We start from the raw sequence: 24081 nt of genomic DNA on the forward strand, positions 1-24081 counted from the left end.
GAATAAGTAGAATCAATGACCACTACGCATAGTATTCCCAAGAACCAGACATACTCCGCACTGGTATAGATCGGCACTTGTTCTGCCGACCGTCCGCTCGGCAACCAACCTCGGGACGGGCGGATAAACGAACATCATCCTTATCCTTAAAACCAGAGTATCCTCTACTTATCTACTACATAAGTAGTATCATCTATGCTCCGCCTCTTCCCCAGACCCAACCCCTACAGACTCCTCCCCACCACCACCAAAACCAAATACACCACCACACCACCCCTCAAAATGCGCCTCCCCTACGCCCCCACCACCCCCCCGGAAAACTCCCCCCCCACCACCACCGACATCTACGCCCGCATCGCCGCCCGCCGACATCCCCGCCCGCTCATCCCCCTCGACCTCTCCCTACTGCATTCCCCCCCGGTCGCCGACGGCTGGAACAGTTTCCTCGGCGCCATCCGCACCCAAACGATCATCGACCAGGGATTGCTTGAGCTCGCCGTGTGTCGGGTCGCCGTGCTCACCAACGCCATTTATGAGTGGAATGCGCATGCCCCACTGGCTTTGAAGGGGGGGGTGAAGGCGGAGGAGTTGCGGGCGGTGCGGGAGTTGCCGAGTCTTGCAGGGGAGTCAGAGGGGGGGGAGTTAGAAGGGAGTGCGTTGACGGGGTTACAGCGGGCGGTGGTCCGATATGCGGATGAGATGACGAGGACGGTCAAGGTCAAGGAGGAGACGTTTCGCGCCCTACAGACCGCAGGGCTCTCCGATCGAGAGGTGGTGGAATTGACGACTGGGATTGCGGGGTATAATTGTGTCAGTCGGGTGTTGGTGGCGTTGGATGTGGGGGAGAATAATGATAAGGAGATGAAGAGTGTGGACGAGCTGGTTCAGTCTTGACAGTGATTACGATGGAGGTGAGTGTTTGGGGATAGCTGGGGGTTGGTTGTAAATAAGGGGATAGTATTTATATCCATGTCATATTCACAAAATCATAAGAAAGGGGGGCAGCTAATAAATATACCGAAAATACACATTCTCTCGATCCGTGCGATCCTCAAAGGCCCTAGCTAAATGATCCTCGTCTCCGAGGGCAATTCCCATCTCGGCCATGGCGCGATCCCTCCGCTTATTCTCCCGGATGAGATAGAACCGCAGGAAGATCACCGAAAGCGTCATGGCCGAGTAACAGCCGAGATGCACGCCAAAGGCGATGAAATACCGCGGGGCGTCGCGGGTGAGGAAGACTTGGGGGCCTATACCATGAATCAGCATTGCTACTTCAGCATTGCTACTTTAGGGAGATGGGGAGGGAGGTATATACCAATGGCATTCCCCACAGCCCACGACACAAACGTGGCCGCCACAACGGTCGATTTCTTCGTCGCGCCGGCAATATTGCGCGTCACCATCGAGAGGCCGAGATTCTGGGCGGACCAGAATGACAAGGTAATGTAGTAGCTGATGAGCAACCCCACCTTGGTGCTGAGACTGGTATTCTGCACCGTCATGAGCACAATCGTCCCGATGAACGATCTGCCTGATCAGCCCCTCCCTTCAGCATCAAAATACGAGGAGTGGGTTACTTACGGCACAATAAACCCCAACATGACCAACAAATTCTGCTCAAACCGTTTGACCAACCACGCACTCACCAACAACACCACAATGATATACACCCCCAACACCATGGCCAACAACTGCGTCTGCAACTCGGTGAACTCGAATCCACTGATGATGATATTCGCAAAGGCCCCTAACCCACTCGTGGGCAGGGTGGTAAACACCTGAATCGCACAATAACACAAGGTCTGGGGGTCCCGGAACGCTTCCCACATTTGATACGCGCGGAAGGTTTTATTCTGGAGGCCGGTTTGGTTCGCGCGGACCCGTTCCACCATTTTGTGCTTGTCGGTTTCGGTGAAGCATTTCGCCCGCATGGGGGAATCCGGCATCCAGTAGATGACGAACAGGCCCCAGAGGATCGAGAGGCACCCGTAGGTGAGGAAGAGCGCTTGCCAGGATTTGAGGACGCGGTGGGATCCGATCAGGCTGAAGCAGTAGGCGAGGAGGCCGCCGACAATTTGTTGGCCGCCGTTCATCATGTACCTGATTCGTGGTTAGAGGGTGGAGGGCATTGGGGGGGAGGAATGGGGGGGTACCAGTAGGTCACGGTGGAGGCTTGTTCGTCGCGTTTGTACCACATGCCCGAGAGGACCACGAAGGAGGGTTGACAGGCCGCTTCGAAGATGCCGAGCAGGGTGCGGACGGTAACCAAGCCAGCAAAGTTATGGCAGGCGGCATGCAGAGCGAGGATCGTCCCCCAGCAAATGATGTTGAAGCCGAGGTATTTGGCGATGCGGACGCGCTGGATGATCCAGTTGGTGGGGTATTCCACCACCAGCACGGCGATGTAGATGCAGGTTGTGAGCCAGGAGTACTGCAAGTCTATCAGTCAGGTTCTCATTGCGATATAGAAGTGGCAATGAGAGGAAAACGGGGCATACTTCTTGCCCCCTCAAATGCGTATCATCCCGAATGCCCATAATCGACGCAAACGACATCGTCCCCTTATCCAACGCCTGCAGAAAATACGTAATAATCATAATCACCAACACCCGGCGATCGATCATCCGACGCAGACGACGACTCTCCTCCTCATCCACCTCGATCTGTCCCCGGGCAGCATACTCCAACACCTCCGTATCCACCCGAGATTCATCCCCCTTGAGCTTATCATCCGGAGACAGCACCCGCTCCACATGAGAAATATCCTGGCTCGGCTTGACGCCCACCGCAGTGGACGCCGCCTTATCCTCTGCAGTCTGGGTAGTAATATTCTCCGACATGATGATGATGTCTGACCACGAGCATGAGGGGAAATACAGCCAGGGAACGGCCTTTTATCTGTCATCCGACGAGGGGTCTGAGTGTATCTTGGCCGTCGCATTTTCACGCCAATGAGATTGATCATCTGATGAGATGTGATAAGATCATTACCCCGGGATACATATCTGGGGTGAATCCGGGGGCGGCAGGGGCCGCCACGGCGGGGAACATTGGCCCGAGTGGGCTCGCTTAGGGGATCCTGATGGATCTATTGCTCCATCTGGGATGATACACGAGCGTGCCGAGACAGTGGCTCGGGGGTGATTAGCCCGAACATCCCCCGCATCATGACGCTAGGGTTGGAATCCCACTTATATCACCACATACCACCACCACAGCAGCAGCAGAGCAGCAGCAGAGCAGCAGCACACCAACGAAGCACTCTCAACATGACGACCATAACCCCCCCCACCATCCACACAAAAATCAACCTCCTCATCACAAACCTCATCTCCATCCACGACACGACCGGCGAATTCCTCCTCCCCCTCTCGGACGGCCGCATCATCGACACCAAATCCTGGCACGGCTGGGAATGGACGCATGGAATCGGCCTCTACGGCATCTGGAAATACTACGAGCTGACGGGCTCCCCCCACCTCCTGAAAACTATCGAGGACTGGTTCGCGGCCCGCTTCGCCGAAGGCGGCACCACCAAGAACATCAACACGATGGCGGTCTTCCTGACCCTCGCCTACGTGTACGAGAAAACCGGCAACGTGACATACCTCCCCTGGTTGGAGAGCTGGGCGGAATGGGCGATGTATGAGCTCCCGCGGACAAAGTACGGGGGGATGCAACATGTGACGTACGTGACGGAGAATCATCAGCAACTGTGGGATGATACGTTGATGATGACGGTGATGCCGTTGGCGAAGATTGGGCGGTTGTTGAAGCGGCCGGAGTATGTGGCGGAGGCGAAACGGCAGGTGTTGGTGCATGTGAAGTATCTCTTCGATACGAAATCCGGGTTGTGGTTTCATGGGTGGCAGTTCGACGAGGGGGAGGGGAGAGTGGGGGGGCATAATTTTGCGGAGGCGCGGTGGGCGCGAGGGAATAGTTGGGTGACGATGGTGATTCCGGAATTGATTGAGTTGTTGGAGTTGGAGGAGGGGGATCCCCTTCGCGTGCATATGTTGGATACGTTGGTGGCGCAGTGTGCGGCGTTGAGGGGGTTGCAGACGGACGAGGGGTTTTGGCATACGTTGTTGGATCAGGAGGATTCGTATGTGGAGGCGTCGGCCACGGCGGGGTTTGCGTATGGGATTCTGAAGGCTGTCAGGAAGCGATATTTACCAAAGGAGTATCGCGCGGTGGCGGAGAAGGCGATCCAGGCGGTGGTCGGGGCGGTGGATGAGACGGGCGAGTTGCAGCAGACAAGCTTTGGCACGGGCATGGGCGATTGCTTGGAGTTTTATAAGAAGATTCCGTTGACGGCGATGCCGTATGGGCAGGCCATGGCGATTATGGCGTTGGGGGAGTATCTCCGGGGGTGTTTATAGATACGTTAGATTTGTTATTAGATTATAGAGCTGGTGACGAGGGTTGTTCACATGGGTGGCTGTCTTCGGGCTTGATGGAGCTATAACACAGCATGTTAGTGATAGACTTTGATCCAGTCATGCGATGTGTTCTGATTTGACTATACCAATACAGCAGTATACATCACTGATAGATAGTCTCCCACTGCTGCATGAATTCCATGATCCACTTCCACAACCGAGAGTCTGTGACGAACAGCTCCCCTTCGCTACGGAGGCTGCAATGTGTGTATTGCAGCTTCCACTGCGATACCAGGGTCAACTTCCTAGCCATGGCAAGTCTGAATGCCAGGTTTCTAAAATAGTCATGTTCTGCTTTTCGCGTCTTCTCTATCGGCTCATCTTCCAGTTGGATTTCCTTGTACAGCTCTGTATCCTTGTACAGCTCTGTATAGTGCGGCACCGATGTTTGGGCAGTAAAGTAGGACTTGATATCCCTGATGCAACGCTGCGATGAGACTGTCGAAAAACTCCTTCTCTGAGAATGGCCCTCGGGGAACATCTTCAAGAGTGTACCGATCGTGTAAGATATGGCCACGGGAGACACTCCCCCACCCGGAAGACTCCATCTCGTTCAAAGAGCGAGCCGATCTCATTGACGCGCAACTGGGACAGTTGATAGGTTATTTCCCCCAATTGGTGAAGGACTTTGGTTGTCACGATTGCCGCCACTTCCGGTTTACCCAAACCTGCTTCTTTCCATACTCTTCCCAGGGGCCATCCAGACGCTTTGCTCATTAAGATAAACGGGATCCCGATGTCGTTCTCCGGGGTAGGGCTGTCCAGTCAGCAGACATCAACAAAGCGGTATGCCACTGACCTGTAGTGGTGTACAACCGGGACTGGAATATCACTGTCAATTAATCCAGTCTAGGAGATGCCAGCCTGCAGGCATCCTTGCTGGCACATGCCGGCTGAACGATCTTCCGAAATAGCTCCGCCATAGCGGCCCTAAGGCAAATCTACTATCAATAGCATTGACTGAACAGGGAGTCCAAATCGTTTACATCAATATCCTCTCTGCAAGATCACTCATCCCGAATTTCCCATATGCATAAAACAATAAAATACCCCATTTATCTCCTTGAATGCCTTGCAGAACGTCTGATTCAAAATCAGTCTGTGTAGCTGTCCAGCATAATTTCCTAAATGCAAGCGGAACCTTTTGTTTGTGATAGCCTATGTTAAGGCCCGCTAGGGGTTAAGTAGTAACTGTCTGTGGAATACGGAGTAGGGGAATCCAATCTCCGTTTTGTACAATTTTCGTTCGTAAAACCTATATTTCCTTTGGGGCATAGAAGGTAGAATTTACTTTATTTGGACTTTGAGGCAAGCTAATTACGTGTGATCGCGGTATTCCAGAACCAAGGACATTATAATGTGAGTTATGTTGGATATGGTGCTTGATATGTGTTTCGAATCTGGTAGCTATGGACTGGTAGTATCCTCGTGGCGGTGGAGTCCACTCGCTAGTAGTAGCAGGGGCAGGAGCAGTTATCATCCATTAATGTAATATTGATAATCTCCTGGCAACTATTATCGCGGGATGAAGTATATGGGTTTCCTTTGCGCAAGGGGTGAGGTTTATGGTATAGTTGATGGTGGATTCGAACATGGTGGGTTGCATAGTAAGTTGAAGTTGATGGGGTAGTGGAGGTGGATTTAGGGAGGAGGGGGTGGGTTATGTGAATGCGAGTATTCACACAGGTGCAGTTCCTGCAGTTGCCATTGTTGGGATTTTGCTGATATGCACGTAGTCAGGGGATTTGACACGTGTTTTTGACAGGGATCTTCTCCATCACTTCGTTGTTTGGTTTTATTACCATGTTTTTAAGGCCATGGAATGACATATATTTGGAATGGGTGGTCCCATAGTCGTGGACCAATTTTTTAGAGCTGAAATCTGATTCTATTACAATGGAAGAAAGAAGTAGACTGGGATACCAGTCGGCTGCTTACAACGCTATGGCCGGGTAACAAGTAGGGCTTTGTCGACATTTGCAGGCTAAATTGGCAGCTAGCCCAAGTTGCACGAGAATATGGCAGTCTCCGGTACCAGCCTCGAGTGAAAGTTCGGTTGATGGACAACTTTCCTCGTCTTCCTCTGGTATACTCCTTCGACATGTTGCATTATTCCTCGACTCAATTATGTTGTCGCTTTCTTTATAAACTGCCATTCCAGCTCTTTGCTCTCGTTGGCTACATGGCGAAAGAGAAACAGACATAGCTGGACAGTGCCTGATATTAGCTATCAGGGGATTACATCTAACCATGGCATCGAGGTCGGGCCAATCAAGTAGTAAGTGATGAAGCACCCATTTCCTTTCGTAGCCTGCTTGGTGGGTTAGATATTTCCTTCAAGTATGGCGAAGCACAACATATTTACCACTGGTAGGATCCAACCAATCCGCCGCAAATGACCGCTGCGACCAAACCAAGTACCCCGGCATCGCCTACACCACCTATTACGTGAACAGTATCCAACGCAGCAATGCCAACATGGCCGGGTGTTTCGGGTTCACGTGGGCCAGCTCAGTGCACACGCTCTTCTTCAGTGATCCCGTCACGCAACCGCTCTTCGACGAGTGGGTGGAATACCGAACCTATCTGAAGGGGGTCATCGGTCGTAACAAGGAATTCAAAGTTGACGGGCCGAAACTATTCGAACGGTACAGAGATCCTAGATTGGAGGCGGTTCTCGATGCGCCGGGGCCCCCGAAGATCGGAGCAGGGGATTTGATCCGAAAGCACAATATTGTCATTCTGGGGGTGCTCTGGTTTGTCCATCAACTGGTGAAAAGGAAGCGATATCTCTTTCCGCGGTCGAGGGTTGCCCCTGGCTCGGATGGTCGTGATCGTGTCGTTCTTCTAGATCCGTATGATCTGCTGCATGGATGGAAGCTGTTGTCGAGGAAGATGTACAATCTGGAGGAGAGAGATGGTCCATCGGCACCGGCTACTCCGCCAACTTGGTGTGATTGCGAATTACACCACATCGCTGCGGTTGTAACGGATGCCATGGTCGAGGAGACGGGAGAAGTAAGCGATGAGACGGATGTGGCGGATGATGAAAAAGATGTCAACTATGAAACGGAAAGTGTAGTTTATACGACGGAAGAGATGAGTTTGGGGTCAGACAATGCGAGCGATCCGCCATTATCGAAGAAGGAGGGGAAGAAGAGAAAGGAGAAGATGTCGAAAGAGAAGAAGAAACAGGAGAAGCAGAGGAAGGGGAAGGAGAAGGAGAGGGACAAAGAAGGAGAGGAGAATATTTGGGACCAATCATATAACCTGAAGTTGTTCGGGGAGCCATCGGAAGAGCCTGAGACCCCACAGGAGAATATCTGGGACACGGACGACTGTAATGAACTGTTTGGGATTACTCCTAAGAAGGATGGTGCCGATAAGTAACCAGCAGGTAGACTGCCATTCCGTTCACCGTTGCAAGAGCTAGACGATTGCTGACTTGCGATGTGGATTGTGGAGTGCTAGTACACGCTATACATTCATGAATACCTTGGATGCTGGGACAATTGTAGTGCAGTATAGTTAATGACGTTGTGCTATTGATCCATGTATCTGAACCCACTAATACTATAGCCTGGCAGTGCCCCGCTAAGATACTTGACAGCATACATCAGCCAATCATGTTTAAATAGCACATCACCAGTGTTCTTGTTAATCTACCCACTATGAACAATCACCAAGCAACAAAGTAGAACATCATCAGCAAATAGCTCTTATAGTACACTCCTGATACCCAAAGTGAGGCGATATGCCACTGGTATACATCAAACAGATGCGTTGTCTATTGGCCTGATGGATCCTATTCGCCCAGCCAGCCCCACAAACCAAGACGTGGACATCATCATCCCTCAGTTAGAACTAAATATACCCAAGTCAACAAACCCTGCCCTAACCAAACCAAACCACCTTCTTCCTCACCAACCTACCCCTCACCACATCACCCTCACCCACCCTCACCACCACCCCAAGCACACCAGACATCCAAAATGGTCTTCAAAACCCTAACCCACCTCCTCACCACCCTCGACGAAATCACCCAACTCAGCCACGACCTCCTCTCCCAAACCCTCATCGCCCAAGGTTCCCACGGCGACCACCCCCTCTACGGCACCTACTTCCTGAACCTCGCCACCACGACCCTCCCTCCCGCCGCCGCCGCCCTTGCCATCTACCAAGCCATCGAAGGTACCGCCCAGCTGCGCCAACTGAACACCCACCTCGAGACCCTGAACACCACCCTCGCTAGCGACAACGCCCTCCGCGTGGCCTCGGAATTCCCCACCCTGGTCTACAACATGCTCCAACATAAAATCAAGTCCGAGCCGGATGATACCTGGTATTTGGTGTATCATCCGGACACGATCTGGAGGCATCATTTTGAGGATTTGATTCTGACCAGGGGGGTGTTGGGGGAGAGGTTTATTGGGTTGTTTCAGAATTTGGATGCGGTGGTGGGGTATATGCAGGCGATGAGGCGGGTGCAGGCGGAGCGGGATCGGGGGGGTGGGGGAGGGAAGAGGAGGCCGCATTTTAGGTTGTTAATTCCGGCGTATTATCCGATTACGGTGGCTACGGCGGTTCAGTTTCCCGAGGAGATTGCTCCGTTTGATGTGTATTGTGATGTGCACAATGGGAAGCCGTTGGTGCAGATGTATTTGCCGGGGGTGAAGGAGGGGGAGATTGGGAATGTGGGGTTGTATAAGCCGCAGAAGGGGTTTTTTGAACAATGTAAGTTTCTTGCCCGGGGTAGGGGTGGGGTGTTGCTAACGGGTTAGGGTTTGGATCTGGGAAGGAGGATGTCCCGAGAGTGTTGGGGATCGTTGCTGCGAAGAACGATGAAGAGGGCGGAAAGATGAATGAGAAAGGCATCGAAAACGGGGTGGAGTACAAAGCCCATTCTCAAGAACAGGCATTACCAGCAGAAGCCTTCGAACTCAGTGGAGAAGAGTATATCTACGAAGACGCAGACGATCTGGATCGAGCCTCCACGGTAGCGTCGGCCGGAGAAACAGACCCGAAACGCCATTCGCATCGTCGCCGGAGTGGTCGACACAGTACATCACAGAGCGGGTCGTTTGCGGGCAGCGATTTCTACTCGGTATATTCATGGACATCGAGCCAAAGCTCCCATGGGTCGCGCCGGAGACGCCGACGGCGACATACCAGTCAGAATGGGTCGAGTACTTGATACCCAAGGTGAGACAACAAAGGGCTATCTGCTACGATAGCACTCCGCTGAGCATCCGCCCGAAAACCGGCAACTGGCCAACTTTGGGACGGCGATTGACACTGAACATCTCGGAGAACTGAATTGGGATATCCTGTGTTCAGGAAGCAGCATATGCATCAGTCTGCTGACCGACTTGCAATTTTGCATGCTTTCTCAATCCCATATCGCCAGTCGAGGCCGAATGTCGATGGTGAATATATAACGACAAGCAGGGGTATCAACCACTCTCAGACTTTACCACCGATTCGCAAATTCCGATCCAAACACTATGGGAACATTCCTACAACTATTCTTGCACTCGATGCACCGCCTGGTTGAAACAGGCATTTCACCATACTAGGGACGCAAATGATTACGTGCTTGCAGCAGCACATTGCCAGATATCCTATATGAGACTCAGATTGAGGCACAGTGAGAGGGTATACAACATTGTTACCCAGCATATAGCAAAACTAGGAAGCTGCGTATATCGTAATTACGTCTGCAAGCAGATCAATCGGCCAGTGGAATCGCTTATGGGAATAACTACTATAAACAGCTCAATTTTGAGCAATCTGTGATATAGAATGCATTCCTCAAATGTAGTTCTTCGATATCAAGCATTCTAGGATGGTATGTTTCCCTACAGGATCAGATGTATGCTTTTTCAATTGGTGGAGTATGAGCAAGATGTCGGTAATGTTCACAATACTTGTAGTGTTACGGAATCAGTCCCCGATCTCATTCTTATCAAACAAAGAAGTACGAAGTACTCCGTATTGCCATCGTAATGGTAAATAGACATAAATTGATCCCATCGGTGATCCAATCAAGAAGAAGCAACCCCTGCAGGCGGGTGAAGGGTATAAATCAGGGGCCGGCGCCAAGCCAAGAAGTCAACTTCATCTACCCAGGGACTTCCATCCTCCATCATATTCATCGGATGATAATGGCCAAGTGAGTCGGAATCATTGTACCATGCCGGCATGACACGTCGCGAGGCCTCCCTGCCCCTCATTCGAGGGACCACTACGTTAGAGTCAGCCCTCGAACAAGAAGAGGACATGCTTCTGGAGCTCGACTATCCTGAACAACGCATCGACTTTTTCGTCTCCCTCTATACCAGCCGCGCCGAGATTGCCAAGGTGGCAGCCGGACATCTCGGACTTTGTGCATCCGACACCTGCGAGCTGGGAGCCGTCAAAGAATGGCTCCACGGCAGCTTCAATGTCTGCATTCCAATCTATGTGAGCAATCACAATCAGCCCCTGGCAAAGCGAGCCGTCATTCGGTTCCCGTTGCCGTACAAGGTGGGCGAATCGAGACATCCGGGCAACGTGGATGAAACGCTTCGCTGCGAAGCGGCCACGTTTATCTGGATGCGAGAGCAGTGTCCGGAGATCCCGATTCCGCGGCTGTGGGGGTTTGGACTGGACATTAGACTCGGACGGGGTGCTGCAGCTCTCCAACCGGCCTTTATGTCTCCGCCTGCATCAGCTGGAACATGGGGGAATCCCAACCATCAGTCGTAGCTTAACGTATGCGACTGCAGATGCATACTATCTGGATATTCTGTCCTGTCACGACAATCGAATCCGATATCAACCGAACTCGTTGATTGATCACGAGGACGGTCAGGCCCAGATGGCCAGACTGACTATCATGCGGGCGCTTTTACACCATTTTACCAACCGAGAGCTTCGCGACGGCCCATTTTTTTTACAGTCTGACGGATCTCCACCCTAGCAATGTGTTCGTAGACAACGATTGGAATATCACATGTGTGATTGATCTCGAGTGGGCCTGTTCCCTCCCGGCAGAGACCTTGCAACCTCCGTATTGGTTGACCGGTCGCTCCGTGGATGGTTTGACGGATGGCTACTTGGAAGAATTCCGACAGGCACATGAGGAGTTTGTGAACATTTTCGAGGAAGAGGAGAGTTCAGTCCCCCCTATCAATGATGACCGTTCATTCCGAGCGAATCTCATGAGGACAGGCTGGCAGATTGGGACTTTCTGGTACCTGCAAGCTTTGGATAGCCCAAAAGGGTTGTATCATCTCTTTGAACAGCATATTCATCCGATATTCGTGTCCAGCCATAAGGTTACCTCGGAGTCTTCCCAAATGGTATCGGACTATTGGGCTGCGGATGCAGAAACAGTCATCACTACCAAGCTCCGCGATAAGGAGGCGTACGAGAAGAGACTAGGCCAGCGATTTGAATCTGCTGAACCCGAAGAAGCTCCTAACGAGAGCGGATACTTGACCGCACGAGATAATTCAGTCTATCCTCATGATCATGATAACCGAATAACATTATATAGCTACGAGTACCAACGCCTATCCCAACAACCCTAATCACGCCCCAACAAATCCTCCGGAACCACCCCCACCCGCTTCATCTCCTGCATAGTCTCCTGCCAAATGCCCTTCACGACACGCTTCCCCTCATCGGACTCAAAAAACGGATGCACCCTTTCAACCTCATGATCCCCAAAGAAAACCCCATGACTCTCTCCTCCCACCACAACCCCAGCACGAACAACCAACACCCCCGCCTCCTCCGCGCTCCGACTCACTAACTTCTGAAATACCCACACCAGCGGCCGATACCAAACCGGTAAATTTCTCGCTAGGTTTGTTCGTACCGCGCCGGGACATATCATATTCAGTATCACCCTTCCCCCTCCCTCCCCTCCTCTCTGCTGTAATCTTGTGGCAAGTTCATAAAAAAACGCCAAACAGAGAAACTTCACCTCCCCGTAGCGGTTCATCATATCATACCCCTCTTCTCTATCAAACCAGTCCAATATCGACCCAGACTCGATATTCAGAAAAGTGGTATCTGGATGAGAACGGGTAATGATTTCATACGCCCGTCGAGACCCCACCCACGTAACCCGTCCAGCACTCTTCTCCAACAGGGGTAATAAGCCCAGTAAGAGAAGGACATTCGAAAGAAACATATTCTGGACTGTCCTCTCCCTGCCCTCGTTTCCTAGTTGGAAATCCGCAAAGAAGGCGCTTCCGGCGTTCAAAACCAGTAAATCCAAGTTCTCCACCTCGGAGGTGATTTCCCGCGTGAAGGACCGTACGCTGGCGTAGGAAGATAGATCGAGATGTTTAGTTATGATGTTGGTTTTGGTGCTGGGGTATGAGGCGAGGAGGGTGTCGCGGGCTGTGGATGCGGAGGGGAGGTTGCGACAGGCGAGGATGAGGGTTCTGGGGTGCAGGTGGAGGAGGGTGCGGGCTGTGGAGAGCCCGATGCCGGTGTTGGCGCCGGTTATGATGGCGGTGCCGTTGGTGAATGTGGTGTTTGGGGGGAGGGGTGGGGTGCGGGGCTGGTGGAGGCGCATGGTGCTTTTTTTTTTATCTCTCAAAGGGTTCTTTTGGGTGAGGGTTGGAGGGTGAGTTGGTGGATTGGGTGTGTCAAGGGTGTTGGGATTAGATTCAGGTGGGTATCTAGTGTGAGAGTATGTTTGATGGAGATATAGGTCCGAGGGAGAGGAGGTTTATATACTAAGGAAATGATTTATCATCATTTAGAGGTTTGAGGCTGCAAGGTATAGATAGTTCATATTGCTTCTGAGGGTGTGGCCAATGGGTGTCGCGCGGCACCCCCCCGATCCGAACCCGCGCTCGGATGTCGTCCGGCCCGGCGGGAGGGAGCTTCCGATCTTATCTATCATATCCCTAATATGATCATCAAGCCTAAATTCGATCATTCATATAATCAGACCCATTGCACGACGTCTAGTCCAAGCAGATCCACATCAGAATTACATCTCCAACGCAATCGTTTTCGCTTTCGGACCTCCACACTCATACAACGCCAACAACCGCCTCTCATCGAGGGTAAAAATGCCCGGCCAATGACTCGACTCGCCACAAACCATGGTCGGCCTGGTCCACATCACCCGGCCCTCATTGGGCGGCCCCGCAAACACCACCTTGACACACGCATTCTGTGTCCAACACACCTCATCACAATCCTCATCCGTCATGAAAATCACCGCCAACGATCCATCCCCGAGACTCGCAATCTGCGGCGCCCCCGCATTATGGCCCGGCGGGGGGACATACACCTGCTGGCGCCATCCCCACGTCTCCCCGTCATCATAACTGAGCAACATCTCCACGTCAAATGTCCCGTAACTGGTGGTCTCAAATACCATCGCTAATACCTCCCGTCCGTTATCCCAGGTGCGCGCGATCCCGTTCATCCCGTCGCGACGGGGATCTTCCGCCCCGTGCAGACATTGTGGCGGCGTCCAGGTCGATCCTTGATCGTAGGACCGGACGAGCATCGTGCATTGGTTGTTGTGGGCGAACTCTTCTGAGTACGTGAGTTGGATCTCGCCCGGTCGGCGACCCAGTCGCATAAACGGTTCCCAGATGCCCAAGGGGGCGGGTTTCTCGGCCGCCTGCGAGGCGAACGACCAGGTGTGTCCGGAGTCGTAGGAGCGGCAGACCGTGATGCGGAAGTGCGTGGGCCCGTCGGGGCCAATGTCGTGGTTCCGGAAGGCGGCCAGGACGACGCCCGGCCCGACTTCTAAGAGGAACATGTTGTCGACGTCGCCGTGGCCGCGAGTCACTTCGCCATGGTCGGTAAAGGTGTGGCCGTTGTCGGTGCTAATGGAGACGAGAAGGGCGCGTTCACCGCCACCGTAGAAGCGTGTAAACGAGGCGAGAATCCGGCCGTCGCTGAGACGGGCCAGACGGGGGTAGGTGCCCGCGGGGTGGTTGGAGAGGAGACGCTCGTCGTTGTGGATGATGCGGTTGCCGGCGAGCCGGTTGTCCCCTGGTGGGGGCGGTTGTTGGTAAGGATGACCTTGGCCGTGACCGTGATGGTCGATGCCGAAGGTGTTGAGAATCTTCTGACCAAAGTGTCCGGGCATGGTTGCTGCTGCTGCTGCTGCTGTTGTGGTGAGGAGAGATAGGCGGGGCTGGACCCTGGATCTGACAGCGGGGTATTTATGGGAGATTCAGGAGAAGTGGAGAGAAGGCTGAGATGACGTCATCGGATCACCCCTGAAACACGGTTGCCTGTCTGCTGCTATTTCGGGGATCATCTATTGTCTTGGTGCAGTGATAGGCAGTTGTCATGGGGTTGGCGGAGGATTCCTTGGCCGTTGAGTAGGGCTGATCGTCTGTCATGTCCAATGACAGCAGCGAAGGTGGGCGGTTTGATAGGCTGACGGGGGGCTTGCGGTTGTATCATGTATTCACTCAGCTCTTGCTTCAACATCTCTAGGTATCGATAGTGAGCATAGTATCAATAAATCACATAGGTAATGGTAGCAGAAACCCCAAGACATTCCCCCTGCAGGGTCCCCAGACTCGATGCCTGATACTGAGTTCGGTGTAATTGTACCCTCTGCCTGACCCATTCAGACTGTACCTGTTAGAAACGAGATGCAGTCCAAATAATACTGAAGGGTACGGTGCCGACGGCTGCCAGACAATTGCTACCCAGTCTCCTTCTCATCATCCCGCAGCTTTCCTCTTTCATGATGCCCCGTCATTCACAGCACCAACATCATGTTATGCTGTCAATCACAATGAAGCTAGCAGATGATGACAAGGATCTTTTATATATCCCCTTGTTCTGACAAAGGATCCATTTCGCAGGAGAATTTTACTTTGTGTTCATACTGCGTACATTCCGATCAATCTCACCTAGGTTAATGTCAGGATGGTTGGTGACACACTCTGTCCCGCCCACAACATGTCAAGATCCCATGACCGAGGAGCTGAGATCCTAGACAATTCGCGGCAACCTCTTGAAAGTGCCACTTCTCGAAGACGCAATCTTTTTGGTATCGACGAGATATATTGGCAGAGGACAGCACGCAACAAATAGCAGGAGTACGGCTTACACTTAGTAGCAAAAGCATTGCTATGGCTGCCTGGAAAGGTGAGAGAAACTGATATCCTACTTAATCTTCATTGTCACCGATACTGGCTGGAGTCATCGAATATCTCTAAATCTAGAATTGTTCATGAGACTTCACAGTAGCACATTCCGAACAGCTGACAGGATGAAAGCAAAATACGATCGTTAGCAACACATTCTGGATAGTCAGACAAGGACATATCGACAAGGACAAATTCACGAAGCTTCATTGAATGTCAGCAACCAGCGAAAGGAGGAACAAGTCAATCAACGCATTCTTCACAGCCCATGAAGTTCAAACAATACCGGCACCTCTCGCTCGGCCTGACCATATAGGAGATAGCTCAAGCAAGGTCCACCGTATTGAACAACCGGTTCCCAGTATCTGTGCCCTTGGTTCCGGTGTATTTGTTCTCCGACAACCGCAAAGCAACCACCGTCAAGCCACCATTTCTCGCCAGAGCCCTTAACGGGCCATTCTTAGCAACCGCCTTGACCTGTACAACCCCCGCAACAACCGCAATCCGAATATCTTTCTTCAAGCTGCGAATATGTTTGACGAACTCAATAACGGTTGTCCCATTATTGACAACCGAGTCAACAAGCATGACATTCGCTTTCCCCTGCACATGATGCAGCTTCACGTCTTCGACCTCAGCTGCGTGGAGGAAGCTGGCCTTTGGGAAAGCGTCGTTGACACCAAACGCCATGGGCTTGCCACCGCGCATCAAGGCGATGATGACAGTGCTTGCTTCGTCGGCTAGTTGATGGCCAATAGTCGTGTTTCCTTGGACGTGAGCGATAGCGCAGGCTTCCAGGCCAACCAGGTCCGTGAGATACTCGGCTGCCAGGTAGAACCCTGCTCGTCTGTGAGCTTTGCGCAAAGCCGGACCTTCTATCCCAGCATCCCGCATGGGAGTCTGCAGCAGCTTTGCTGCTCCTTTGTGAGTGGCGTGGACGAGGTGAAAGTTAGATGCGAGGATTGGTCCCAGGAAGTTCGGGTCATCCAATGTAATAACCGGAAGGACTGCGATATCAAGGCGTGGAGATACCGACTCCGGAAGCAACACCTGGACAGCCTGGAAGCCGTGATCAATCTCAGTCTCGAGCACGGTATTCATAGTGCTACTTCTGATACCGTCATCACCAACAATCACAACGGCACGATCAGCACAGCGAAGCATCTCCATATCAACCGGACTGTCCCCAAACGCCCAGACCTTCAGACCACGGCTCTTCAGGCGCTCCACCAAGGCACCTTTGACCCGGGGAGTCACCACATAGCCATCCGAGATCCTCCCACTACCAATCACCTTGGCCCTATCCCAGAGGCCCTCTCGCTCCAGGACCTTTTCCCACACCCGCCGCAAGCCACACGTCACCACAACAACGCCAATATGAGCATGCTCCAAGACCCGACGCAGCAGACCTGCAACCTCGGGATACAACATCACCTCTGCTGCAACCAGACCACAGATCTCTTCATACTGTTCATCCTCAACATCCTGCTCATACAGCAAAACCACCTGACGGAACGCAGCATACGAATATCCCAGCTGACTGCCAAACACCCATTGCAACATCCCCCATCCAGCCCCAGGTACATGCTCCCAGAACCTCTTCCCCGTATCAATCGCCGCCAGGGTCCGATCCGCATCAAACACAAGCACCTTCTCCAGACCCATACCTGCCGGAGAAACCACCCCATCAATACACCTCCCCACTACCCCATCATTATTCACCTCATCATGCCGCCTAAAATCCTCCACCAGCGCAGCAATCCTCTCAAGACACAACGGCATCAACCTCACAAACAAAATCCCGCGACTCAAACACACCCCCGTCAACTCGGACATTTCCTCCTCCATCCACCGCCCCAACTCCGAGATGGAAATCCGTGCGCGCTGGCGCTCAGTATCCCTCTCCCGACGAGAATAAACCACCTCTGCACGGATATTCAGATACAGAATATGGGTATACACGCTGAGAACACATTCCGTCAGGACCGTCTCCTTTTCCTGATCGATATCGTCCCAGAAAATGTAATGCCCGGTGACGATCCCGGTCTGTCCGGAGGCAGTACATTCACTTTTTATAGATGTGATGGCTTTTTCTTGCCAGGTTGTCTTCTCGGAAAATGAGAGGGATTGGAAGGCAGGGAGGTCGCCAGGAACGAGCGAGTCGAGGACACTGGAACCATCATAGAAGGAGAAGGATTCGGGGTTCAGCTGGTTCTTGAGTTGGGATAGTAGGGTTGTTTTTCCGGATCCGGGGATGCCGTAGATTCCGATGATTGTTGGTTTGGATTGATTCATTTTGGTGCATGTATGGTTATGGTAGGGTGGAAAGATGTGATTTATATGAAATTGTATGGAAGTAGGGTTAGACACAGAGGGTGGGAAGGATACTCCCAGAACATGGGACCCCGTGGGTATTTTATTTACCCTCCCCACTTAACCCAATTCACACCGTGCACTGAGTGAACAGCTAAACTTTGTTGTGAGATGATATCGGATCGTTAGAGTGACAGAGTTTTGGTATACATGTCTCGCTACGTGAATGAGAGTGGAGCTCATGCCCATATTCACTTTGCTACATTTGTATGTTCACTTCAGTACGCTTTCTGTGGTTGGATTGTAGTTATCCACAATACCGCTATTAATACTGATCAACAGTGACACACCTGGCTATTTCTGGAATCATCCTCCTCAACATAGATCTTCAAATAAAGATGAAATATACCCTAATACTTCCCTCCCCCTTCCTCGTCTTCCTCTCCACAGTTCACATTTCACACTCCACATATACCCCTCCCTGTCACCCCTTACAAAAACCTAAATATATAAATAATACCCCAAAACCAACCTACCCAAGCACCCCCACCCGCACACCCTAAGGCGTGGAGATTGGTCATTTACCATGTACCTCGTCTTCAGCAGGCAGAAATATATCATCATGAGTGACCAGACCAAGTACTAATCACCCATCATATATATACCCAGCAAACAAAGCACACCCTAAGGCGAGGGGATTCGGTTATTTGCCGCGTGGTTTTGGTTTCCAAGTAGGCAGGATGTGGGAGCGTGTAGGGGACATGAGGTATTAAGTAGGGTTTGTTGGATTTATATCGAACGGGACAGGGCGTAGAAGTTGTGGGTGAAGATGTATCGTGCTGTTTGTTTGTGTCTGGCCGTGAGGTGTGAGATAGTGCCTGGGAGGGTTATATTGCAGATGCAGATGTTCTTCTTCCTTCGTTCATTGGGAACTTGGAATTGGTATGTAATGAGGGGGTGGATGGTGTTGATGGAATGGTCTATAGGCATAGGCAAGCAGTCTTAGGGTTTTATAGAAGTGGGGTGCTTATTTAGTAGACAGTTCCCTCATGCAAGATCCTACCAGACATCGACATCTTCCCCATATCTATCCCCTATCTCAGAAAGACGGAGCCAATCCATCGATGAACACTACTCCAACCTCGCCAACACCCCCCTCACCAACGCCCCCAACCGTCCCGCAACCCGAAACTTCCCCCCAAACACCCCCAACAACTCCACCACTAATTCCAAATCCTCCCGCACCCCTCCCTCCCTCACCACCCCGCCTAACTCCTCCGGCTGCGCCACCGTGGCATACACCAATGCCACCGCGGCCTGAAACACAGTCAGCAAATTCAGCCAGTTATACGCGAACCGGTGCTGACGGTGCATGTTCATGGCCTGACGGATGGACATGGCGGCGGCCATTGCCAGTATCTTGACTTTATGTTCGTCGAGGGAGGGGAAGAGTGGGGACGGGCGGTAGAGCATCATTAGGTGCGTGTAGTAGTTTAGGTCGTACCAGTTGGTGCTGAGGTGGGGGATTGGGGAGGGGGTAGAGGGGAGGGGGAAGGGCATGGTCCGGCGCCAGGTGAGGAGTTTGCTGTGGAGGGTTTGGAGGAGGTGTTCTCGTTGGGGGAGGGAGAGGGGGGTGGTGCGGGGGGAGTGGACGGTCGTGGCGATTTCGCTGGCGATGCGACGGAGGGAGAGGATGTGGAGCGGGATGGAGAGGGTGGATGGGTGGAGGGGGTGGGGGGGTTCATCGTCGATGTCGGAGAAGGGCTATATTTGTTAGTGGTGATGGGATAGGGTGAGGGATAGGGTGATGGGGTGGGATGGGGGTACCTCGATGTCGATGTCGTCGTCGTGGATGGCAAATGGACGACCGAGGGAGATGGATACCACTCTATTCTTGTTAATGTGGGGGAGGGGATGGTGTGGGGATCGTACCTGTCCATCATGTAGAGAGAGAAGAAGATTCGTTTGCGATACTCGATCACGTCGGTCGAGAGATTGGCATAGCTCGAGGAGGTATGAAGACCCATTCCGATGGCCATGCGAGCGGCCACGCCGACGAGGAAGAATGTATCTGCAATCCACTTAGTAGGGCACATCAATAGGGTGAAGGACGTACTCGGTCCGATCTGGTTGAAGAAGGAGTACGATACTTGCAGCATCAATACCTCGAGTGCAGCCTGGGCTCTTTAGCCCGTTTCTTGTAAATTGCAGGGCAACCTACCATATCACCCAGTTCGAAGGCCTCCTCAAAATACCCCATCGCCTTATTATAGTAGAGAACCGATTCCGATTTCTCGACCAACGATACCGACGAGTGTGCGGTCGACCCAATGGCCAGAACCATCCAGACCCGAAACATCCACAGCGCCGACCCTGCCAACGGCTCCTCTGGATGGTTATACACACGCCACAATACCGTGATAAACTCATTCCGTCGAATGATCGGATACAGGGTATGCGAGTGTGCAAAATAAAAGTCCATCAAATAGGTCATATGCCCCTTGTCCGGTAGCTGGAGATCAGCCAGCACCGACTCATCTTCCAGGACCTGGGACAGCGAGAGCTGATGGAACAAACAGGGAGAAGAAAAGGCATTGAAATCCAGAAGCGAGCCCGATGCATCGTCGAAGGATGGGAGAGGCCCATCCAACCCATCATCTACACCATCAAACACAAACTCCGCCTTATCCGGCGACAACCGTCGAAGAACCGCCTGAGTGAGCTTCGCAAACGACCACCCCGACGACGAACCCAGATGTCGCTCTGCCGTAGCCTCCAGGGAGAGTCTCTTGACCTCCTCGGCCAGAATATCCTTTCGCGCCTGCACTGGGGGTGTGAGAAGAGGGAACTCATCAAAGGTATCTGTCTCCGGAGGCGTGGCGAAGTTCACGATGGGCGGGTCGAATTCAAAACCTGGTCGTGGGGATGTAAGAACTGCTGATAATTCCTTCTCGAGCTCTCGAACCCGAGATTCTAATCCTTGGACGTACCTGCGCGCATGAGAAAGGAATGAATAGGTTATCAGATAAGCAGGTACTCACGCAATCGAATACGTCCCCACCAGCCGATCATCATCCAGGAAGCTACACGCCACGCGCGCATGCAAGCACGTCTCGCATTGCGGTAGTGTTCGATCACAGCGCTTTTTCCGGCGGTGGCAGCGACGACAGGAGGTGCTAGCTCGAGCGGTACTCGAGGGCGAGGGCGACGGCATGGTTGGGATGGTGAGGGTGAGGGGACGACAGGCCGAGGAGTCGTTCTTATCAAGGAGGTATCTTTCTCCGCATTTCTTATCACGGCCGGGAGGTCGGTGGGGGATGATTGGTAGCCTGCAGTAGTGATGGAATGATTAGATTGGATCCTGGCTGGTACGGCCGGTGCCCTAAGGAGAGGATCTTATCGGGGTAGTATTGTGCAATCACGCTATCATTACTCCGTATGGCTGGATGGAAGCGGAGGCTGGCTCTAATGTCTGCAGTTAGTTGCGGTGGCTAGTTTAGCGTGAATCCTGACGGTATGGCTCCTGTTTAGCATCCCGTGTCTGTCACCAGTGAATCATGATGGCGTGGTCACTTTTACTCAGTGTTTATTGACACCTATTAGATAAAAAACAACCCATTGCCGATCTAATTACCACACTCTATAGCAAGGTATACATACACTGCATCACATCGCATCAGTTCTTCTCCGGATCCACCTCGGTCTTCCCCAACTCGGCACTATCACTATCCCCGTTGGGGGCCTGGTCCGCCGGCCCGAATCCATACTGAATGGCCACCTGTTCAATCTCCTCATCCGTCAAATGGGGCAGTTCCTTCGACGCCCGCACATAAGTCATCTTCTCGACGTATCCCTTGGCGAAAATCAAATCGATCTCCTCGAGCGACCGCCCCGAGGTCTCGGGGTAGAACAGGTAGATAATCGGGATGAACAAGGCGTTGATCACGGCGAAGAAGAGATACGTGCCCCACTTGATGTTCCGGATCATGATGGGCGTGACCATCACGATGAGAAAGTTGAAGAGCCAATTCGTGCAGGTCGAGATGGCGTTCGCTTTGGCTCTCGTTTTGATGGGCGAGATTTCGGCCGGGTAGAGCCAGGGCAGCGGAAGCCACGTCGCTCCGAACGTCGCGATAAAGGTAAACAGACCCACGGCGGCACCTTTCGCAGCCTGCGCATCGCCCGGGATGAGACAGGCAAAGGTGATGATCATCGAGGCGCTCTGGCCAAAGGAGCCGGCCAGGAAGAGCTTGCGTCGGCTGACCTTTTGGATCAGCAGCCACGACAGGCACGCGAAGATGGAGTAGACGATCATATTGACGCCTCCGAGGACCATGGCCATGAACTCGGTTTGGTTCAGGGATTGTTGGAACAGGACTGGGAGATAGTAGATGACGGCGTTGCATCCACCGATTTGCTGGAAGAATTGGGACGAGCAGCCCAGTAACATGCGGCGACAGTGCTGCGTCTTGCCACCGGTGAACACGGCCGACATGGGGGTAGATTTGGTGGCCATGCCAGAACTACAGAGGTTAGCGGGAGCATTCGCTGGGGTCCGGGAACATACGCGCGCAGGGAATCCAGAATGATGGTCTTCTGCAGTTGAACATCATGGTGGCTGATCTCCTTGCCTTGCAACGCGGCAATGACTCGCTCGCCTTCCTCGTAGCGCTCCTGCGTGAACAGCCATCGAGGAGACTCTGGCAGAAACAAAAGACCCAAGATAATGAGCAGACCGAAGAAGATCTGAAAGGCAATGGGGAATCGCCAGGTGAGGTCCGGGGGGCCGTAAGAGGCCCCAAAGTCAATCCAATAGGAGATTAGGGTTCCGATTGCCACGGTGCTGCCCTCAATACAAATGAGCAGACCACGGTTGGAGGTTCTCGAGCACTCTGCTTGGTAAGTGGGAATCGTCGACGTATTCATGCCGTTTCCAATGCCGGTGACCACACGTCCAATGCAGAATTGGGCCAGCGGAACATGTCCCGAGAAAGACGTGATCTGGAGAATGACTCCGATGATCATGATGGTAGCCCCCAACATGATGGAATATCTGCGGCCAAGCCAATCACCGCAGCCAAGAATAAACAGAGCGCCGCCAAGGCAGCCTAAATATGTTAGACTAGGCTTCAGACCCAAGGTGTTTACTTACCAAGCTCATAAATCGCAGTGACCACACCCTGCATGGTCGAGTTGTCTCTTGTAGCCGTGAAAACATCATTAAACGGGTCAGCATCGATGATACTACTCATCACACCCTCTGCAATCATTAGCTGACTCCTAAACCCTAAGCGAAGTCGGAACCTTACGGTCATAGCCAAAAAGTAAAAAGCCCAAGGTTGCACATGAGGTCACCGACCACATCAACTTTCGACCGGACAAGCCGGCGAAGGTAGGCACTGAAGACATGGCGATGTTTGGATCTGAAAAAAGATGCAGTACCCAAAACTCAGCATGACGGAGACGACCAGTCTTATATCTTGTGTGTACCCCGGAAAAACCGAGGCTCCTGCGGGGTGCCCCATCGGACCAGGTCGGCACCATTGCTTGCTTCGACGACCAGGATCCCTGGCTGAAAACTCTACTTGACTCTCGCTTGAACCATCGGGTGGTATCGGCAGAATCGAGAGGATGGGATTCGACGAGGGAAGCGGAGATGCGCCGTGCGCGGGCAGCCGCCCTCCTTGGCTCCGGGCCAAGAGCTGGGCAGCGCCATGCCGAGCTCTTGGTCCCAGGGAAGCGGAAGACACCGCCGTCGAAGGAAGGATACCCGAGAGCAGCGGTTTCAATAGGCTGGTATTCCGAGGTGGTGGGATAAGTGCAGTGATGGGTTGTTGATGGATTTTGAGCTGTTCAGGATGGGTGAGTCTGATACTACTATACCTCTACCAACACCCACAACAGCATACCTCCTGCGAGGCTTTGTCTAGCTATGTGATACAAAGAATAGACAAAATACCTGTTGCAACCAGCTGCCACCTGCAGCTGAAACAACCAACCGCCAAGCCGTTGGACAGAAATGCCGCATCGCGTCAATGGCGGATTTCCCTTCCAAACTTTGTGTGAAAGGCAATCTCCGGTTGCACGGCGGTGACTGCAGCCAAGACAACTGACGCTGATCATTTCTTCCCCTGCCAACCAGTGGCTACACAAGTCAACATAGCCGAAGCGACATTGCATCATGGCGAGCT

General features: G+C 52.6%; 12 protein-coding genes across 12 annotated transcripts; 5 read left to right on the forward strand and 7 right to left on the reverse strand.

The window, feature by feature from the left end:
- Nucleotides 1-15: 15 nt before the first annotated feature.
- On the forward strand, nucleotides 16-1033 carry BO80DRAFT_505735 (carboxymuconolactone decarboxylase family protein; the record flags this gene model as incomplete). Its single annotated transcript, XM_025724507.1, has 2 exons — nucleotides 16-31; nucleotides 188-1033. The coding sequence occupies 2 exons, from the start codon at nucleotides 16-18 to the stop codon at nucleotides 892-894; spliced, it is 723 nt and encodes a 240-aa protein (XP_025570366.1). The 3' UTR covers nucleotides 895-1033.
- Nucleotides 1006-2843, reverse strand: BO80DRAFT_417693 (putative 2-ketogluconate transporter; the record flags this gene model as incomplete). The annotated part of the gene is made up of 5 exons (XM_025718226.1): nucleotides 1006-1250; nucleotides 1319-1530; nucleotides 1585-2103; nucleotides 2157-2434; nucleotides 2502-2843. 5 exons carry the CDS (start codon nucleotides 2841-2843, stop codon nucleotides 1006-1008), a joined length of 1596 nt encoding a protein of 531 aa, XP_025570367.1.
- A 429-nt stretch (nucleotides 2844-3272) lies between these two features.
- Nucleotides 3273-4385, forward strand: BO80DRAFT_449637 (glycoside hydrolase family 88/105 protein; the record flags this gene model as incomplete). The annotated part of the gene is made up of 1 exon (XM_025721752.1): nucleotides 3273-4385. One exon carries the CDS (start codon nucleotides 3273-3275, stop codon nucleotides 4383-4385), a length of 1113 nt encoding a protein of 370 aa, XP_025570368.1.
- Nucleotides 4386-4548: 163 nt separating this feature from the next.
- Nucleotides 4549-4926, reverse strand: BO80DRAFT_449638 (uncharacterized protein; the record flags this gene model as incomplete). Its single annotated transcript, XM_025721753.1, has 1 exon — nucleotides 4549-4926. One exon carries the CDS (start codon nucleotides 4924-4926, stop codon nucleotides 4549-4551), a length of 378 nt encoding a protein of 125 aa, XP_025570369.1.
- A 1769-nt stretch (nucleotides 4927-6695) lies between these two features.
- On the forward strand, nucleotides 6696-7835 carry BO80DRAFT_438912 (uncharacterized protein; the record flags this gene model as incomplete). Its single annotated transcript, XM_025721060.1, has 2 exons — nucleotides 6696-6723; nucleotides 6820-7835. The coding sequence occupies 2 exons, from the start codon at nucleotides 6696-6698 to the stop codon at nucleotides 7833-7835; spliced, it is 1044 nt and encodes a 347-aa protein (XP_025570370.1).
- Nucleotides 7836-8419: 584 nt separating this feature from the next.
- BO80DRAFT_392707 (uncharacterized protein) lies at nucleotides 8420-9753 on the forward strand. Its single transcript, XM_025717232.1, has 2 exons — nucleotides 8420-9179; nucleotides 9227-9753. The coding sequence occupies exons 1-2, from the start codon at nucleotides 8438-8440 to the stop codon at nucleotides 9637-9639; spliced, it is 1155 nt and encodes a 384-aa protein (XP_025570371.1). The 5' UTR covers nucleotides 8420-8437; the 3' UTR covers nucleotides 9640-9753.
- Nucleotides 9754-10646: 893 nt separating this feature from the next.
- On the forward strand, nucleotides 10647-11910 carry BO80DRAFT_449641 (uncharacterized protein; the record flags this gene model as incomplete). Its single annotated transcript, XM_025721754.1, has 3 exons — nucleotides 10647-11188; nucleotides 11407-11853; nucleotides 11901-11910. 3 exons carry the CDS (start codon nucleotides 10647-10649, stop codon nucleotides 11908-11910), a joined length of 999 nt encoding a protein of 332 aa, XP_025570372.1.
- Nucleotides 11911-12039: 129 nt separating this feature from the next.
- On the reverse strand, nucleotides 12040-12957 carry BO80DRAFT_319663 (NAD(P)-binding protein; the record flags this gene model as incomplete). The annotated part of the gene is made up of 1 exon (XM_025715112.1): nucleotides 12040-12957. A coding segment is annotated over one exon (918 nt), but the record flags the coding sequence as incomplete, so codon positions are not given.
- Nucleotides 12958-13198: 241 nt separating this feature from the next.
- BO80DRAFT_429417 (sialidase family protein) lies at nucleotides 13199-14598 on the reverse strand. Its single transcript, XM_025720460.1, has one exon. The coding sequence runs from the start codon at nucleotides 14557-14559 to the stop codon at nucleotides 13441-13443; it is 1119 nt and encodes a 372-aa protein (XP_025570374.1). The 5' UTR covers nucleotides 14560-14598; the 3' UTR covers nucleotides 13199-13440.
- A 1303-nt stretch (nucleotides 14599-15901) lies between these two features.
- On the reverse strand, nucleotides 15902-17895 carry BO80DRAFT_417706 (uncharacterized protein; the record flags this gene model as incomplete). Its single annotated transcript, XM_025718227.1, has 1 exon — nucleotides 15902-17895. The coding sequence occupies exon 1, from the start codon at nucleotides 17870-17872 to the stop codon at nucleotides 15902-15904; it is 1971 nt and encodes a 656-aa protein (XP_025570375.1). The 5' UTR covers nucleotides 17873-17895.
- Nucleotides 17896-19021: 1126 nt separating this feature from the next.
- BO80DRAFT_485404 (fungal specific transcription factor domain-containing protein) lies at nucleotides 19022-21104 on the reverse strand (the record flags this gene model as incomplete). The annotated part of the gene is made up of 6 exons (XM_025723490.1): nucleotides 19022-19654; nucleotides 19718-19778; nucleotides 19823-19961; nucleotides 20007-20067; nucleotides 20112-20880; nucleotides 20932-21104. The coding sequence occupies 6 exons, from the start codon at nucleotides 21102-21104 to the stop codon at nucleotides 19022-19024; spliced, it is 1836 nt and encodes a 611-aa protein (XP_025570376.1).
- A 462-nt stretch (nucleotides 21105-21566) lies between these two features.
- Nucleotides 21567-23299, reverse strand: BO80DRAFT_449646 (sugar porter family MFS transporter; the record flags this gene model as incomplete). The annotated part of the gene is made up of 4 exons (XM_025721755.1): nucleotides 21567-22413; nucleotides 22458-22998; nucleotides 23043-23150; nucleotides 23200-23299. 4 exons carry the CDS (start codon nucleotides 23297-23299, stop codon nucleotides 21567-21569), a joined length of 1596 nt encoding a protein of 531 aa, XP_025570377.1.
- Nucleotides 23300-24081: the final 782 nt, after the last annotated feature.

Source organism: Aspergillus ibericus, assembly GCF_003184845.1.
Source record: "Aspergillus ibericus CBS 121593 unplaced genomic scaffold BO80scaffold_63, whole genome shotgun sequence".
NCBI lineage: Eukaryota > Fungi > Ascomycota > Eurotiomycetes > Eurotiales > Aspergillaceae > Aspergillus > Aspergillus ibericus.